The sequence below is a fragment of the Ranitomeya imitator genome, chromosome 3, assembly GCF_032444005.1.
Source record: "Ranitomeya imitator isolate aRanImi1 chromosome 3, aRanImi1.pri, whole genome shotgun sequence".
Classification (NCBI taxonomy): domain Eukaryota; kingdom Metazoa; phylum Chordata; class Amphibia; order Anura; family Dendrobatidae; genus Ranitomeya; species Ranitomeya imitator.
Window position 1 is genome coordinate 355,117,069 of NC_091284.1, and position 17,659 is coordinate 355,134,727.

The 17,659-nt window shown below is 43.0% G+C and overlaps 1 protein-coding gene across 3 annotated transcripts in view; it reads left to right on the forward strand.

Moving 5' to 3' along the window:
• The window catches only part of ADPRS (ADP-ribosylserine hydrolase), a 49,864-nt gene that overhangs the window by 19,758 nt on the left and 12,447 nt on the right, over nt 1–17,659 (forward strand). For all 3 annotated transcript variants that reach the window (XM_069756852.1, XM_069756854.1, XM_069756853.1), the window contains exons 2-3: nt 6,568–6,664; nt 16,314–16,521. In XM_069756852.1, the coding sequence (XP_069612953.1) occupies nt 6,568–6,664; nt 16,314–16,521 (305 nt within the window). The remainder of the gene's footprint in view (nt 1–6,567; nt 6,665–16,313; nt 16,522–17,659) is intronic.

A 17,659-nucleotide genomic window follows, 5' to 3' on the forward strand; every position in this document is an offset into this window, starting at 1 on the left:
AAAAAAAAAGTTTAAATCACCCCACTTTCGCCCCATTCAAAATAAGACAATAAAAAAATCAAATAAACACATATTTGGTATCGTCGCGTTCAGAATCACCCGATCTATCAATAAAAAAAAGGATTAACTTGATCGCTAAACGGTGTAGTGAGAAAAAAAATCGAAATGCCAGAATTTTTTTTTTTTTTTTTTTTTTTTTCTTTTGGTCGCCGCAACATTTTACTAAAACGCAATAACTGGCGATCAAAAGAACAAATCTGCACCAAAATGGTATAATTAACCCCTTCATGACCTTGGGATTTTTCGTTTTTCCGTGTTCGTTTTTCGCTCCCCTCCTTCCCAGAGCCATAACTTTTTTATTTTTCCGTCAATTTGGCCATGTGAGGGCTTATTTTTTGCGGGACAAGTTGTACTTTTGAACGACATCATAGGTTTTAGCATGTCGTGTACTAGAAAACGGGAAAAAAATTCCAAGTGCGGTGAAATTGCAAAAAAAGTGCAGTCCCACACTTGTTTTTTGGTTGGCTTTTTTGCTAGGTTCACTAAATGCTAAAAATGACCTGCCATTATGATTCTCCAGGTCAGTACGAGTTCATAGACACCAAACATGACTAGGTTCTTTTTTACCTAAGTGGTGAAAAAAAATTCCAAACTTTGCTTAAAAAACAAAAAAACGCCATATTCCGATACCCGTAGCGTCTCCATTTTTCATGATCTGGGGTCGGTTGAGGGCTTATTTTTTGCGTGCCGAGATGACGTTTTTAATGATAGCATTTCGGTGCAGATACGTTCTTTTGATCGCCCGTTATTGCATTTTAATGCAATGTCGCGGCGACCAAAAAAATGTAATTCTGGCGTTTCGAATTTTTTTCCCTGTACGCTGTTTAGCGATCAGGTTAATGCTTTTTTTAGTTGATAGATCGGGCGATTCTGAGCGCGGCGATACCAAATATGCGTAGATTTTATATTTTTTTTATTGATTTATTTTGATTGGGGCAAAAGGGGGGTGATTTAAACTTTTATATTTTTTTTATTTTTTTTAACATTTTTTTTCAACTTTTTTTTTTTACTTTTGCCATGCTTCAATAGCCTCCATGGGAGGCTAGAAGCAGGCACAGCACGATCGCCTCTGCTACATAGCAGCGATCTGCTGATCGCTGCTATGTAGCAGAAATGGAGGTGTGCTGTGAGCGCCGACCACAGGGTGGCGCTCACAGCCACCGGCGATCAGTAACCATAGAGGTCTCTAGGACCTCTATGGTTACCATCCTGACGCATCGCCGACCCCCGATCATGTGACGGGGGTCGGCGATGACGTCATTTCCGGCCGCCCGGCCGGAAGCGGTAGTTAAATGCCACTATCTGCGATTGACAGCGGCATTTAACTAGTTAATAGGTGCGGGCAGATCGCGATTCTGCCCGCGCCTATTACGGGCACATGTCAGCTGTCCAAAACAGCTGACATGTCCCGGCTTTGATGCGGGCTCACCGCGGAGTCCTGCATCAAAGCAGGGGATCTGACCTCGGACGTACTATCCCATCCGAGGTCAGAAAGAGGTTAAAAACGTCGTCTTGGCACTCAAAAAATAAGCCCTCACCCGACCCTAGATCACGAAAAACGGAGACTCTACGGGTATCGGAAAATTGTGCATTTGTTTTTTTTTTTTACCACTTAGATAAAAAAGAACCTAGCCATGTTTGTTGTCTATGAACTCATAATGACCTGGAAAATCATAATGGCAGGTCAGTTTTAGCATTTAGTGAACCTAGTAAAAAAAAAAAGCCAAAAAAAGTGTGGGATTGCACTTTTTTTTTTTTGCAATTTCACCACACTTGGAATTTTTTTTCCCGTTTTCTAGTACATGACATGCTAAAAAAACCAATGATGTCGTTCAAAAGTACAACTTGTCCCGCAAAAAATAAGCCCTCACATGGCCATATTGACAGAGAAATAAAAAAAGTTATGGCTCTGGAAAGGAGGGGGAAAAAATGAAAAAACCCCGGGTCATAAAGGGGTTGACCCAGACTCCTTTTAATAAATCTTAATTAAACCATACTTATGACATTGTCCATTTGAGTGATGCCATTCTATCCTGCAAGAGAATTAAATTAACCCCTTAGCGACCGCCGATACGCCTTTTAACGGCGGCCGCTAAGGGTACTTAAACCACAGATCCGTTAATTAACGGCGCTGTGGAAAAAGTCCATAGCGCCCCCCAGAGGCCGATTTTCTCCGGGGTCTCGGCTGCCGAGGGTAGCCGAGACCCCAGAGAACATGATTCGGGGGGTTTTTAACCCACCCCGCATTTGCGATCGCCGGTAATTAACCGTTTACCGGCGAAAGCAAAAAAAAAAAAAAAGCGATCTCTTTTTAATTTCTCTGTCCTCCGATGTGATCGCACATCGGAGGACAGAGAAAAGGGGTCCCGGGTGGCCCCCCAATACTCACCTAGCTCCCCCGATGCTCCTCGTGTCTCCCGGTGGGCGCCGCCATCTTCAAAATGGCGGGCGCATGCGCAGTGCGCCCGCCGGCCGGCACCGGGAGAATCTTTGGGGTCTCGGCTGCCGGGGGTAGCCGAGACCCCAAAGAGCACGATCGGGGTCGGTATTACCGACCCCTGTTTTGCGATCGCCGGTAATTAACTGTTTACCGGCGACCGCAAAAAAAAAAAAAAAAAAGTAAAGTGTAATTCTCTGTCCTCTGATGTGATCGCACATCAGAAGGACAGAGAAATAGGGGGATTCGGGGACCCTAGCATACTCACCTAGGTCCCTGGATCCTCTTGCTGCTCCTCCTGGCCGCCGGCAGCAGAACATGGCGGACGCATGCCCAGTGCGCCCGCCATCTGTCTCCATCTGCCGGCCGGCAGGAGAACAGCAGTTAGGGCTAAAATTAGGGTTAGGGGTAGGGTTAGGGTTAGGGGTAGGGTTAGGTTAGGTTAGGGGTAGGGTTAGGTTAGGGGTAGGGTTAGGGCTAGGGTTGGGGCTAAATTTAGGGTTAGGGTTGGGGCTAAATTTAGGGTTAGGCTTCTTTCACACTTACGTCGGTACGGGGCCGTCGCAATGCGTCGGCCCGACATACCGACGCACGTTGTGAAAATTGTGCACAACGTGGGCAGCAGCTGTAGTTTTTCAACACATCCGCTGCCCAATCTATGTCCTGGGGAGGAGGGGGCGGAGTTACGGCCACGCATGCGCGGTCAGAAATGGCGGATGCGACGTACAAAAACGTTTCATTGAACGTTTTTTTGTGCCGACGCTCCGCCAAAACACAACTGATCCAGTGCACGACGGACGCGACGTGTGGCCATCCGTCACGATCCGTCGGCAATACAAGTCTATGGGCAAAAAACGCATTCTGCGGGCACATTTGCAGGATCCGTTTCTTGTCCAAAACGACGGATTGCGACGGAATGCCAAACGACGCAAGTGTGAAAGTAGCCCTAGGGCTAGGGTTAGGGTTGGGGCTAAAGTTAGGGCTAGGGTTGGGGCTAAAGTTAGGGTTAGAGCTGGGATTAGGGTTAGGGTTTGGATTAGGGTTGGTATTAGGGTTAGGGTTGGCATTAGGGTTACGCTTAGGATTAGGGTTAGGTTTGGGATTAGGGTTAAGGTTAGGGTTGTGATTAGGGGTGTATTGGGATTAGGGTTAGGTTTGAGGTTAGGGTTGAGATTAGGATTAGGGGTGTGTTGGATTTAGGGTTTTGATTAGGGTTATGGTTAGGGTTGACATTAGGGTTGTTTTGGGGTAAGGGTTGTGATTATGGTTAGGGTTAGTGATTAGGATTATGGATGAGGTTGGGGTTAGGGGTGTGTTGGGGTTAGGGTTGGAGCTAGAATTGGGGGGTTTCCACTGTTTAGGTACATCAGGGGGTCTCCAAACACGACAGCCAATTTTGCGCTCAAAAAGTCAAATGGTGCTCCCTCCCTTCTGAGCTCTGCCGTGCGCCCAAACAGTGGGTTACCCCCACATATGGGGCATCAGCGTACTCGGGATAAATTGGACAACAACTTCTGGGGTCCAATTTCTCTTGTTACCCTTGTGAAAATAAAAACTTGGGGGCTACAAAATCCTTTTTGTGAAAAAAAAAATATTTTTTATTTTCACGACTCTGCATTCTAAACTTCTGTGAAGCACTTGGGCATTCAAAGTTCTCACCACACATCTAGATAAGTTCCTTGGGGGGTCTAGTTTCCAAAATGGGGTCACTTGTGGGGGGTTACTACAGTTTAGGTACATCAGGGGCTCTGCAATCGCAACATAATGCCCACAGACCATTCTATCAAAGTCTGCATTCCAAAAAGGCGCTCCTTCCCTTCCGAGCTCTGCCGTGCGCCCAAACAGTGGTTTACCCCCACATATGGCGCATCAGCGTACTCGGGATAAATTGGACAACAACTATTGCAGTCCAATTTCTCCTGTTACCCTTGTGAAAATAAAAACTTGGGGGCTAAAAAATCTTTTTTGTGGAAAAAAAAAATATTTTTTATTTTCACGGCTCTGCATTATAAACTTCTGTGAAGCACTTGGGCATTCAAGGTTCTCACCACACATCTAGATAAGTTCCATGGGGGGTCTAGTTTCCAAAATGGGGTCACTTGTGGGGGATTTCTACTGTTTAGGCACATCAGGGGCTCTCCAAACGCGACATGGCGTCCGATCTCAATTCCAGCCAATTCTACATTGAAAAAGTAAAACGGCACTCCTTCTCTTCCAAGCTCTGCGGTGCGCCCAAACAGTGGTTTACCCCCACATATTGGGTATCGACGTACTCAGGAGAAATTGCACAACAACTTTTGTGGTCTAATTTCTCCTGTTACCCTTGTGAAAATAAGAATTTGTGGGCAAAAAGATCATTTTTGTGTAAACAAAAGCGATTTTTTATTTTCACGGCTCTACGTTATAAACTTCTGTGAAGCACTTGGGGGTTCAAAGTGCTCACCACACATCTAGATAAGTTCCTTAAGGGGTCTAGTTTCCAAAATGGTGTCACTTGTGGGGAGTTTCCACTGTTTAGGTACATCAGGGGCTCTCTAAATGTGACATGGTGTCCGATCTCAATTCCAGCCAATTCTGCATTGAAAAAGTCAAACGGCGCTCCTTCACTTCTAAGTTCTGCGGTGCGCCCTAACAGTGGTTTACCCCCACATATGGGGTATTGGCGTATTCAGGAGAAATTGCATAACAAAATTTATGGTTACATTTCTGTTTTTACACTTGTGAAAATAAAAAAAATGGTTCTGAATTAAGATGTTTGCAAAAAAAAGTTAAATGTTCATTTTTTCCTTCCACATTGTTTCAGTTCCTGTGAAGCACGTAAAGGGTTAATAAACTTCTTGAATGTGGTTTTGAGAACCTTGAGGGGTGTAGTTTTTAGAATGGTGTCACACTTCATTATTTTCTATCATATAGACCCCTCAAAATGACTTCAAATGTGATGTGGTCCCTAAAAAAAAAAATGGTGTTGTAAAAATGAGAAATTGCTGGTCAACTTTTAACCCTTATAACTCCCTAACAAAAAAAAAATTTTGTTTCCAAAATTGTGCTGATGTAAAGTAGACATGTGGGAAATGTTATTTATTAACTATTTTTTATGACATATCTCTCTGGTTTAAGGGCATAAAAATACAAAGTTTGAAAATTGCAAAATTTTAAAAATTTTCGCCATATTTCCGTTTTTTTCATAAATAATCGCAAGTAATATCGAAGAAATGTTACCACTAACATGAAGTACAATATGTCACGAAAAAACAATCTCAGAATCAGCGGGATCCGTTGAAGCGTTCCAGAGTTATAACCTCATAAAGTGACAGTGGTCAGAATTGCAAAAATTGGCCTGGTCATTAAGTACCAAATTGGCTCTGTCACTAAGGGGTTAACAAACCATATTCCTCACCTTTCCGCAGAGAAGATGATGATCCATTTGTCCTACGATGGTTCTAGCTCTGCTACATCTAGATGGCGGGTTGCATGATGCGACCATACAGCCTGTCATCCAGCAGAGACACTGATCATTGTCTGCACACCGTGTTTGGTATGTTTTTGATGCTGCAAAATGTCGCCAGCATTTCCGCACCTATTAATTCAATTAGGTATATTTTTATTTCATGTGCATTTTTTTGTCACCACAAAAAAACCACATTAACCTGCAAAATAGGGTTAGTCTGCAAATTAGTAGCTGCGAGGAGAAAATGAATTTTATTCCCACCTCAATGTCCCAATTTGGGTCACGAGGCAGCAGCGTGTGTGTTCAGTCACCGCTCTAAGTATAGAGAGGTGGCTGTAACCAGTGACAGCAGCTCAACATTAGTGCCGGCAGCATTCTCCTACAGAGTGCGCGCGCTGGACAATAACGCTATTAACCCCATATCTGCAGGTTAATTTCGTTTTATTCTGGTGACAGGCTCTCTTTAAACATTCTTGTATTTTTTCACCTGTTTTTCAGCAGTTCAAGTTTTAAGTAATATTAGATTGTAAACTTTATTTATAGTCATGTGCCGATTACATGGATTTGTACTACCTTTTCCACAGCAAAAATACCCACTTTTTTTCCTTCTCTTTCCTCTCAGAATCGCTGATGTACACAGATGACACAGCGATGGCAAGATCTGTGGTACAATCATTGCTGGAGAAGCCTCCATTTGATGAAAAAGATCTCGCTGAAAGGTACATTTGCTATTTTATAAAAATTACTTTGCGAAGTGGACATTTCATTTGTATGTGCAGTTAAACGTCTCAAATCAAACTGGGCTTTAGCAGAGTTCTTTTGTATTACAAGCTTAAATAGGACCTTTCACCATTTTTTTTTTTTTTTTCATGCTCAATTTATGTGCCAATGTCAACTGTAAACAAGGATGTGTTAACAGAATCTTCTCTTGGGGCGTTTACTTTTTCTCCTGCATTGCTTTGACCGATCATAAGCAGGAGGCATCATACAGAGGGAAAAAAAAAATTCCCCCCAGAGACGGTCAAAACCAACTTTTGCTGTGTAATATGGTAAGAATGTGTCTAACCAGGTTACACAGATCTTCCTGCACCTTTTGATTGGGCAACATCATGCGTAGGAAAAAGCAAACACCCTTTTGTATAGTGGATATTGGCATATAAACCTTGCAAGCTAATGTCTCTCTCCAATGGAGATGAGAAACGATAAAATAAAAAATACGTTTTGTTCAGATCTTCTGCCATATTATCCTATTTTATCATGCGACCATTAAAGTCCTCTTTAGGGTGGCTGGTCAGTTTTTACTCATGAGTAAGTAATCTTAGCAAATCTGTAGGCATACATCAAACTTGCTAATATGAGGTCATTTAACAAAATAAAAATGAGCTGGAGTATAAGTTGGTATGCATGCAAAATAGCATGGAGCATGTTCACACTGGCCATTGCACAGACAAAACCTAACACTGATGCAAAATGAACATATACCCTGTTGTAAATAAGGAAAATCTATAGTGTATTTAAGTAACATAAGGTACTTGGTAGACATTGTTTTTGATTAAAAAAAAAAAAAAAAAATGCATAAAAGCCATCCCACCAGCGTCAAGGTGTACCCAAATCGGGATGGTCCTAACCTCTAATATTAAAACAATACCATTTGTAGAAGTGACGTCAATATGAATAAAGGCCGAGCAGTATAGGGTCCCGAATCCGGGTACGCATTAAATGGTAAGCTATATAAATGTAACGTCCAGCTCAAAGGTAAGGAGACCAAACCCTCACCTGCAGGAAGCGCAGAAATTTGAAACGTAAACGAAAAAAATTAACAAGTGTATAAGTTGGTATGTATGCAAAATAAAATTTTTTTTACACTGGCCATTAAATAGACAAAGACAGAAATAAAGGGTGTGGCCTAACTTTCTTTGAGCAGGACATTATATTGGATATCCATATTCGGGACCCAGCCCTGCTTGGCCCTTATTCACATTGACGCCACTTTGACACTTGTTAAGGTTTTAACTCCTTTCTGACATCCGACGTACTATCCCGTCCATGTGCCCTGGGCCCGTCTGACCGTGGACAGGACAGTCGTAGCCGATTGGCCGTGCATATGGGTGGTGTGCAGCCAATCGGGGCAGGGTGTCAGCTGATTCTCACATCTGACACCCGGTACTAAGTGCCAGGAGTGGTCACCGACCGCTCCCGGCACTTTAATCCCCGGAACACTGCGATTAAACATGATCGCAGCGTTCCAGAGCCTGCACAGGAGCTGAAAGCCTCTCTGCCTTTGAATCGGAGACCCCACGGCACGCTGCGGGGTCCCGATCGCTTTCATGTAGACCCGATGTCGTCATGATGACATCCGGATCTCCAGAGCTGAGACTTCCTGTCATGCGCAGTGCATGTCAGGAATTCTCTAAGGCCCATTTCACACATCAGTTTTTTGCCGTCAGTGACAATCCGTTGGCTCGACGGATCCGTCACAGATTGTGAAAAACTGATGCGACGGATTTGTTTTTTTTGACGGATCCAACTAGGGAGGCTGGCTAAAAGGATCCTAAAAAAAATAACATGCTTAGTTAAAAAAAAAAAAAAAACACTATCCGTCGCCGGATTCCATCATTTGACGGATCCGGCACCCATAGGCTTCCATTCTAACAAACACCGGATGGCGACGGAGACCAAAAACGTTACTTTGACCATCGTCTCCGGCCTTCGGATCAACAATTTTCGACGGATCTGATGAACCAGTGAGGCAATCCGTTGCTAATACAAGTCTATGAGAAAAAAACGGATCTGGCGGCATCAGTCGTTGGATCCGCTTTTTTCAAAATTCGAAGGATTGCGACTGATCGCAAAAAACTGATGTGGGGGCCTAAGGTCAGTGTACAGAAGCTGCAGCGCTGACAGCTTCTATAGCATGCAGATCTGCATGCTATAGAAGCGAACAGCATGCAGAAAATGATTGTCCCATAGTGAGACAGGGTGTAAAAGTAAGAATGAAATTAAATTAAAAAGAAAAATAATCGTAAAAATATTTTAAAGAATAAAAAATCAATATTTACTCTATCAATAAATAAATGGCAAAAAATCTAAAGAATAAGGGTACGTGTCCACGTTCAGGATGGCCGGCGGTTTGGACGGAGCGGTAAACTCGCTCCGCCCCCTTCTGGGGACGCGATGATGCCGGATGTGTTCATTGCACACATCCGGTATCATTGCACCCCACACATAGGGCCCTGTGTTATGCCTTGCGGCGGCGCAGCGTCGCCGCAAGGTAAATTGACATGCTGTGATCTAAAAAGACGCGCCGCATGTCTGGAATTGCAGGGCCGCCGGCTGCGTCTCTATGCAGCGTCAAACACGCAGCGTTTCCTGAACGTGGAAACATACCCTCAAAGTACACATTTGGTATTGCCGCGTCCGTAATGACCCGACCTATAAAACTGTCCCACTAGTTAACCCCTTTAGTGAATATCATTAAAAAAGAAAACCCAAGGCAAAAAACAATGCTTTATCATACCGCCGAACAAAAACTGGAATAACACGCGATCAAAAAAGACTGATATAAATAAACATGGTACCGCTGAAAACGTCATCTTGTCCTGCAAAAAACGAGTCCCCATTCAGCTCAATCAGCGGAAAAATAAAAATGTTATAGCTCTCAGAATAAAGCTATGCAAAAATATTTTTTTTAATATAAAATAGTTATTGTATAAAAGCGCCAAAACATAAAAATGTAAATGAGGTATCGCTGTAATCGAACTGACGATAGAATAGAGCTGCCTTACCAATTTTACCACAAGTGGAAAGGTATAAACCTCCCAGCCCCCCCCCCCCCCCCCCCCCAGAAAAAAAAAATTCATGATTTGCTGGTTTTTGTTTATTCTGCCTCCTAAAAAAGCTATCAAAAAATGTCATGTGCCCGAAAATGGTACCAATAAGAACGTCAACTGGTCCCGCAAAAAGCAAGACCTCACATGACTGTGGGCCAAAATATGGAAAAATTATAGCTCTCAAAATGTGGTGATGCAAATACTATTTTTTAAAATAAAAAAGCGTCTTTTAGCGCGTGAGAGCAGCCAAACAGAAAATCCGTCTATAACTCTTCTTTCCTGATATTTCCGGTACCGGAGATGTCCATGTGTGTAATACTTGTGGCATGTGTGTGCTGCATCAGTACCACAAGGGCGGGCCCAGGGAAGAAGCGTTACATTGAGCGCTGTTCCCCCGGCGCCATGTGCTGAACATGGCTCTCATCATTCTCCCCTGCTTGTGCCCATCACCGACAGAGCAGGGGAGAATGATGAGTCTTGTTCAGCACCCGGCGCCGGGGAACAGCGCTTGCTGTAACGCTTCTTCCGCTGCACCGACATCCATGTGTTATGCATATGCACGTGTGCTGGATGTTTTGTGGCCCGTGCTGACATTAGAAAAACGGACATGTCCGCGTGTTTTGCCTACAGACACACGGTGCGTGGAAACACACTGACATGTGCACAGACCCATTCACTTGAATAGGCAAATAGCACTCTTTTCCTCCCGAGTCTATCCGCATGGCTGCCCAATGGTGTGAAATTCTGTGACACACCCATGATTTCAATATGATGACTGCACCTCTAGATAAATTCATTGAGAGGTGCAGTTTGTAAAATGGGGTCACTTATGGGGGGTTCTGCTGGTTTGGCATGTCATGGGCTCTCCCACTGGGTCATGGCACCTGCAAACCATAACCGTAAAATCTGGTGCTCCTTCCCTTCCGAGCTCTGCCATGTGCCCAAACAGTGATTTACCACCAAATATTTGGTATCAGCGTACTCAGGACAAATTACACAATAACTTTTGGGGTCCTGTTACCCTTGGGAAAACTACAATTGGGGGTGAAGCTATCATTTTTGTGGAAAAAATGATTTTTTAACTTTATGGCTCTACGTTATAAACTTCTGTGAAGCTCTTGGGGATTCAAAGGTCTCCCCACACATCTAGATAAGTTCCTCTGGGGGGGGGGAGGTGTCTAGTTTCTAAAATGGTGTCACTTGTGGGGGGTTTCCACTGTTTAGACACATCAGGGGCTCTCCAAATGCAACTAGGCGTCCAATCTCAATTCTAGCCAACTTTTCGTTGAGAAAGTCAAACAGCGCTCCTTCCTTTCCAAGCTCTGATGTGCACCCAAACAGTGGTTCCCCCCGCTTATGGGGTATCAGTGTACTCAGGAAAAATTGCACGATAACTTTTGGGGTCCAATTTCTCCTGTTACCCTTGGGAAAATAAAAACAAAAAATGGATCTGAAGTAATTTTTTTTGTGGGGGGGGGGGGGGGGGGGGAGCTAAATTTTTTTATTTATCTATTTTTTTTTTTTAAACATTCAAAAAATTCCTGTGAAGCACTTGAAGGGTTAATAGACTTATTGAACGTGGTTTTTCGCACCTTGAGGGATGCAGTTTTTGGAATGGTGTCACTTTTGGGTATTTTCTATCATATACACCCCTCAAAGTGACTTCAAATGTGATGTGGTTCCTTAAAAAAAAAAAAAAAAAAAAGTTTGTAAAAAGACAAATCGCTGGTCAACTTTTAACCCTTATAACTCCCTAATAAAACATTTTGGTTCCAAAATTGTGCTGATGTAAAGTAAAGATGTGGGAAATGTTACTTAAGTATTTTGTGTAACATACCGTACATACCCGAGTATAAGCCGACCCCCCATAATTTTGCCACAAAAACTGGGAAAACTTATTGACTCGAGTATAAGCCTAGGGTGGAAAATGCAGCAGCTACCAGTGAATTTCAAAAATAAAAATAGATGCTCCATACCGTTCATTATGGCCCCATAGCTGTGCCATATAGTGCTCTGGACCGTTCATTATTGGCCCCATAGCTGTGCCATATAGTGCTCTGCACCGTTCATTATGGCCCCATAGCTGTGCCATATAGTGCTCTGCACCATTCATTATGGCCCCATAGCTGTGCCATATAGTGCTCTGCACCGTTCATTATGGCCCCATAGCTGTGCCATATAGTGCTCTGCACCGTTCATTATGGCCCCATAGCTGTGCCATATAGTGCTCTGCACTGTTCATTATGGCCCCATAGCTGTGCCATATAGTGCTCTGCACCGTTCATTGTGGCCCCATAGCTGTGCCATATAAAGCTGTGCCATTGCTGCTGCTGCTGCAATAAAAAATGTCATGCTCACCTCTCTTGCTTGCAGCTCCTCAGCGTCCCGTCCCGGCGTCTCTCTGCACTGACTGTTCAGGCAGAGGGCGGTGCGCACACTAGTACGTCATCGCGCCCTCTGACCTGAACAGTCACAGCAAGAGGACGCGAAGACAGAGCGGCGCCCGGCGTGTGGAACGCGGACAGGTGAATATGTAATACTTACCTGCTCCCGGCGTCCCGCTCCTACCCCCGGACAGCTGGTCTTCGGTGCCGCAGCCTCTTCCTCTATCAGCGGTCACTGTTACCGCTCATTAGAGAAATTAATATGCGGCTCCACCCCTATGGGAGTGGAGTCCATATTCATTACTTTAATGAGCGGTCCCACGTGACCGCTGAACAGGGGAAGAGCTGCGGCACCCGGAGAGCGTGGGACGGGCAGGGGGAGCGTAAGGAGCACCGGGAGCAGATAAGTATGCCTCAGCGCCCTTTCCCCCTCACCCGCCGACCCTGCCGCCGACCGTGACTCGAGTATAGGCCGAGAGGGGCACTTTCAGCCCAAAAATTTGGGCTGAAAATCTCGGCTTATACTCGAGTATATACAGTATCTCTGTGATTTAAGGGCATGAAAATTCAAAGCTGCAAAATTTTCCTCAAATTTCCATTTTTTTCACAAATAAACGCTAGTCTTGTCAAAGAAATTTTACCACTATCATGAAGTACAATATATCACGAGAAAACAGCGTCAGAATCACCGGGATCCGTTGAAGCGTTCCAGAGTTATAACCTCATAAAGGGACAGTGGTAAAAATTAGCCCGGTCATTAACATGCAACCCACCCTTGGAGGTAAAGGGGTTCATACTGGAGGTTATGCTCATCCTGATTTTAGGCACACCTTGATGCTGGTGGGATGGCTTTTGCATTATTATTATTTTTTTTATTATTATTTATTATTATTATTATTTTTTCTTCAGTAAGAAAAGGTGTTTACTAAGTGCCCTATTTATATGCACTCTTGCTTTTACTTATTTACTAACAGCAGGGTATATGTTCATTTTGTTTGTGTCTTAGGTTTTGTCATATACAGTCTGTCTCTCTACGGCTGGAGTCTCCAACCCGTGGCTCACTGACCACTTCTGTGTGACTTGTGGCTATTTGCACGGGTGCTCAGAGTATATTGGACAGCCATGAGCAGGACAAAGTGGAGTGGGAGGACAAGCCATTTGTTTCTGTGTCCAACAGCGCTCGTACTTAATTGGAGTGTCATAGAAACAAAATTAAAATCCATAAAGACATATTGGCCTCACATTGAACATATGGGATTAATTATAAGTGGGAAAATGAAAGAGCTGACACTTCAACCTCAATTGAAGTGGGGACATCCTACAGTGTCCAAGTAACTACAACAGAGATCTGCTCTAAGAACTAGTCACTAAGGCTTGGATTCGTTTTCTCCGAGGCGGAGAATTGCACTTCCAAGGGAAGAGCTTCCTCTGTTCAAAGGGCTTGTCTGAGACACTTTGGAGTCAGTGATGAACACTGGGGTTTTCATTGATTTGATTAATTATGGGAGATATATTTTCGGCATCGTAGCAGGGATCAAACATAATGTATTCACTCGCATCACTGTAAGATCATTCTAAGGCCGACGTCACACTAGAGTTTTACGAACGTATGAGAGGCGCAAAAACTACGCATTGCACACGCACCAATGATTCTCTATGGGGCAGCTCCTATCTGCCGTATATTTCTCAGCCGTATTTTACGGGCGTAGAAAATCGCAGCATGTGCGTTTGTCAGCGTACTGCGCAAAAAAATCCGCCAATGAAAGTCTATGCGGGTGAGAAAAATAAGGATTACACACAGACAATGCGTGTGACTTGCAAGAAATATGCAGCGGTGTTCTAGAGAAAAGCCGGTAATTCAATGCGGTGTACAGTAGAATCACATTGAAAGGTTAGAATAGAATAGGTCAAATAAATGTCTACACATAGTATGTGTATGTATATATACATACATACCTACCTACCTACCTAGCTTAGAAGCCGGCAATTCAATTACCGGCTTTTGCTATCTCCTTCTCAAACCAGACATGATATGAGACATGGTTTACATACAGTAAACCATGTCATATCTTTTTTATTTTTTTGCATATTCCTCACTACTAATGTTAGTAGAGTGTGTGCAAAATTTGGAGGCTCTAGGTGTTAAAATAAAGGGTTAAATCGCAGAATAAACTGGCGTTTATTTTCTCTGCCAGAGTGGGAAGGCCAGTGACTGAGGACAGATATTAATAGCCTACAGAGGGACCATGGTTATTGGCCCCCTCCTGGCTAAAAACCTCTGCCCCCAGCCACCCCAGAAAAGGCACATCTGTAAGATGCGCCTTTTCCACCACTTAGCCTCTCTCTTCCCACTCCCGAGTAGCGGTGGGATATGGGGTAATAAAGGGTTAATGTCACCATGCTATTGTAAGGTGACATTAAGCCTGGTTAATAATGGAGAGGTGTCAATAAGACACCTATCCATTATTAATCCAATAATAGTAAATGGTTAATAAAACACACACACTTATATGAAAAAAGTATTTTATTGAAATAAAGACACAGGGTGTTGTAATAGTTTATTATACTCTAAATCCAAATGACGACCCTCGTTCTGTAAAAGAAAAAAAGAAAAAAGCTACAATATCCCATACCTTTCCGGTGCTCAGTCACGTCCCCAAAATACGCAGCCACACCCTGCCCACGGATGACATACTGATCACTGTTTTGGGATCATTTCTGCGTACTACGCCTGTAAAATACGGACCGTATTTCCCTACGCTGAGTGTGACGCCGGCCTAACCCCTTCAACTTTTATATTGTCTGATGGATGATGCTATTCATACCATGTTTCATCCCTAAAGAAAGGTAAAATCAATATTATGGAATGGCACCATTTAATAACTACTTACGAATGGTTGCCAGGTCTCCAAGCCAGAAGATGGGCTTTATCTGGCCCATATGACAACATTTTGGTTTATAGAAACTGGCCCCCCCCCCGGAGTCGGAGGTGTATACGCTCATTGTGATTCCCCAATAACCGTCTTAGGCCGGTTTCACACGTCAGTGGCTCCGGTACGTGAGGTGACAGTTTCCTCAAGTACCGGAGACACTGACTCACGTAGACACATTGAAATCAATGTGTCTCTGCACATGTCATGTCAGCGTGTTTTTACGGACCGTGTGTCCGTGTGCAAAACACGGAGACATGTCAGTGTTCGTGGGAGCGCACAGATTACACGGACCCATTAAAGTCAATGGGTCCGTGTAAAACACGTACCGCACACGGACGCTGTCCGTGTGCAGTCCGTGTGCCGTGCAGGAGACAGCGCTACAGTAAGCGCTGTCCCCCCCACGTGGTGCTGAAGCCGCCATTCATATCTTCATAACCACCTCCCATAGGGGTGGAGCCGCATATTCATGACTGTAATGGGCGGCACCACGTGACCGCTCATACAGGAGAAGCTGCGGCGAGGACAGGACGCTGCGAGGGAGCCGGGTGAGTATTTTATTACCAGCGGGTGGGCGCACAGGGGGTGGGAGAGGGTTGGGGACAGGGACCTTTATTTAAAACACAAAAAAAAAAAAAAAAAAAAGGATTTTTCATATCTTCTTTCCAGCGAACGCTGCTGGAGAGAAGATATGAATGGCTGTTTCAGCACCAGATGCAGGGGACAGCGCTTATCTCTAGCACGGTCTTCTGCGTGCTCCGTGTGGTACCCAGTCGGCACACGTGTGCCACACGGATGGCCTACGTGAGCTCACGGACACGGATAACTCCGGTACCGATTTTTTTTTTTTTTTTTTTTTTTTTTTTTTTTCCCGGTACCGGAATTATCTGGACGTGTGAGACTGGCCTTAGTAGTGAAAGCAGCCTCGTCCATCACTCATCAGTCAATTATGTAATTGCCTTGACCATTAGAGGCAGCGGAGTTGTGTCTCTCTGACAGTGATGGCAGCAAAGGGCTCTGCCCGCTGTTATACATGACAGAGTATATTGAGCTGTGTTCAGAGGGAAGTGTTGAGGGATTTATGGCTCTCTAATTCAGATAAGCAGCTTGTTAGCAATAAAATATTTAAATTGGAGCTTTTGGAGGTGAGGGATGAAATACAATAGTCATTGTCCTGAAATAGGTAAGCCCTTTTTAAATTTTGCATTCCCTTTTCTTTTTTAGATTCACCACAGAGTACTTCAATGATCCTGATCGTGGCTATGGAATGGGAGTAGTACATGTGTTTGAAAAACTTCAAAGTGGGGAGTACCATAATGTCTTCACTCCAGCTAAGGAACAGTTCAATGGGAGAGGTTCCTTTGGGAATGGAGCCGCCATGAGAGTGGTCGGGATTCCTCTGGCTTTTCCAAATATTCAAGATATTATAAAGGTTACTACTGCTTTAATTCAATAGTATGAGCTTTTTTTTCTTATATTGCTTTATTTCCTTTAAAGCTATGTGCACACGTTCAGGATTTCTTGCAGAAATTTCCTGAGCAAAACCGGACGTTTTCTGCAAGAAATCCGCATGCGTTTTTTGTGTGCGTTTTCTTGCGTTTTTTTGTCCGGAGATTTCCTAATGCAATGATATAGTGGGAAATTCACAAAAAATCTTCAAAATTAATGAACATGCTGCGTTTTTTACCATGATGCGTTTTTTTTTTTGCGGAAAAAAACGCATCATGTGCACAAAAATTGCGGAATGCATTCTAAATGATGGGATGCATAGTTTATGCATTTTTTATAGTGAAAAATCCGCAACGTGTGCACACAGCCTAAAAGAACAAATAAAACTACAAAAAAGCTTCCTGTGACTGTAGGACCTACGGATAGTTGAATATTTGTAAACTAACATGTGCTAAAGACCGAAAATTGGTTATTCCTTAAAAGATTAAAGGGACAACAAAGCTTTTTTTTTTTTTCCTCCCCATCTAAGAGCCATAACTTTTTTTTTTGTCTATTTTCCCATCAATTATATGCGTTTTTATTTACCATGCCCACTATATAGTAAAACTGACGGATAGGAAATTTGTAAGAAAACCTTTTATTTTTGTCACCATTTTCCGAGACCCGTAGCCTTCTCATTTTTTTGGATATGGTAATGTAAAAGATCTTTCACTTTATTGCAATGTTGCAGCGGCCAAAAAACATACTTCTGGTGTGTTTTTTTTTTTTTAGTCTTTTCTTCGTTACTCCATTAACTGATCAAGTCATTTATTTTATATTTTGATTGGACTTTTATGAACACTGCGATACCGAATGTGTGTGTATATGTATATATATATGTATATATATATGTATATATATATGTATATGTGTATGTATATGTGTATATATATATATATATATATATATATATATATATATATATATATATATATACATATATACATATATATACATATACATATACATATACATATATATATATATATATATATATATATATATATATATATATATATATATATATATATATAATTTTTTTTTTTAAACTTTTTTTCACACTTTAGTTAATAGTCTAGGGG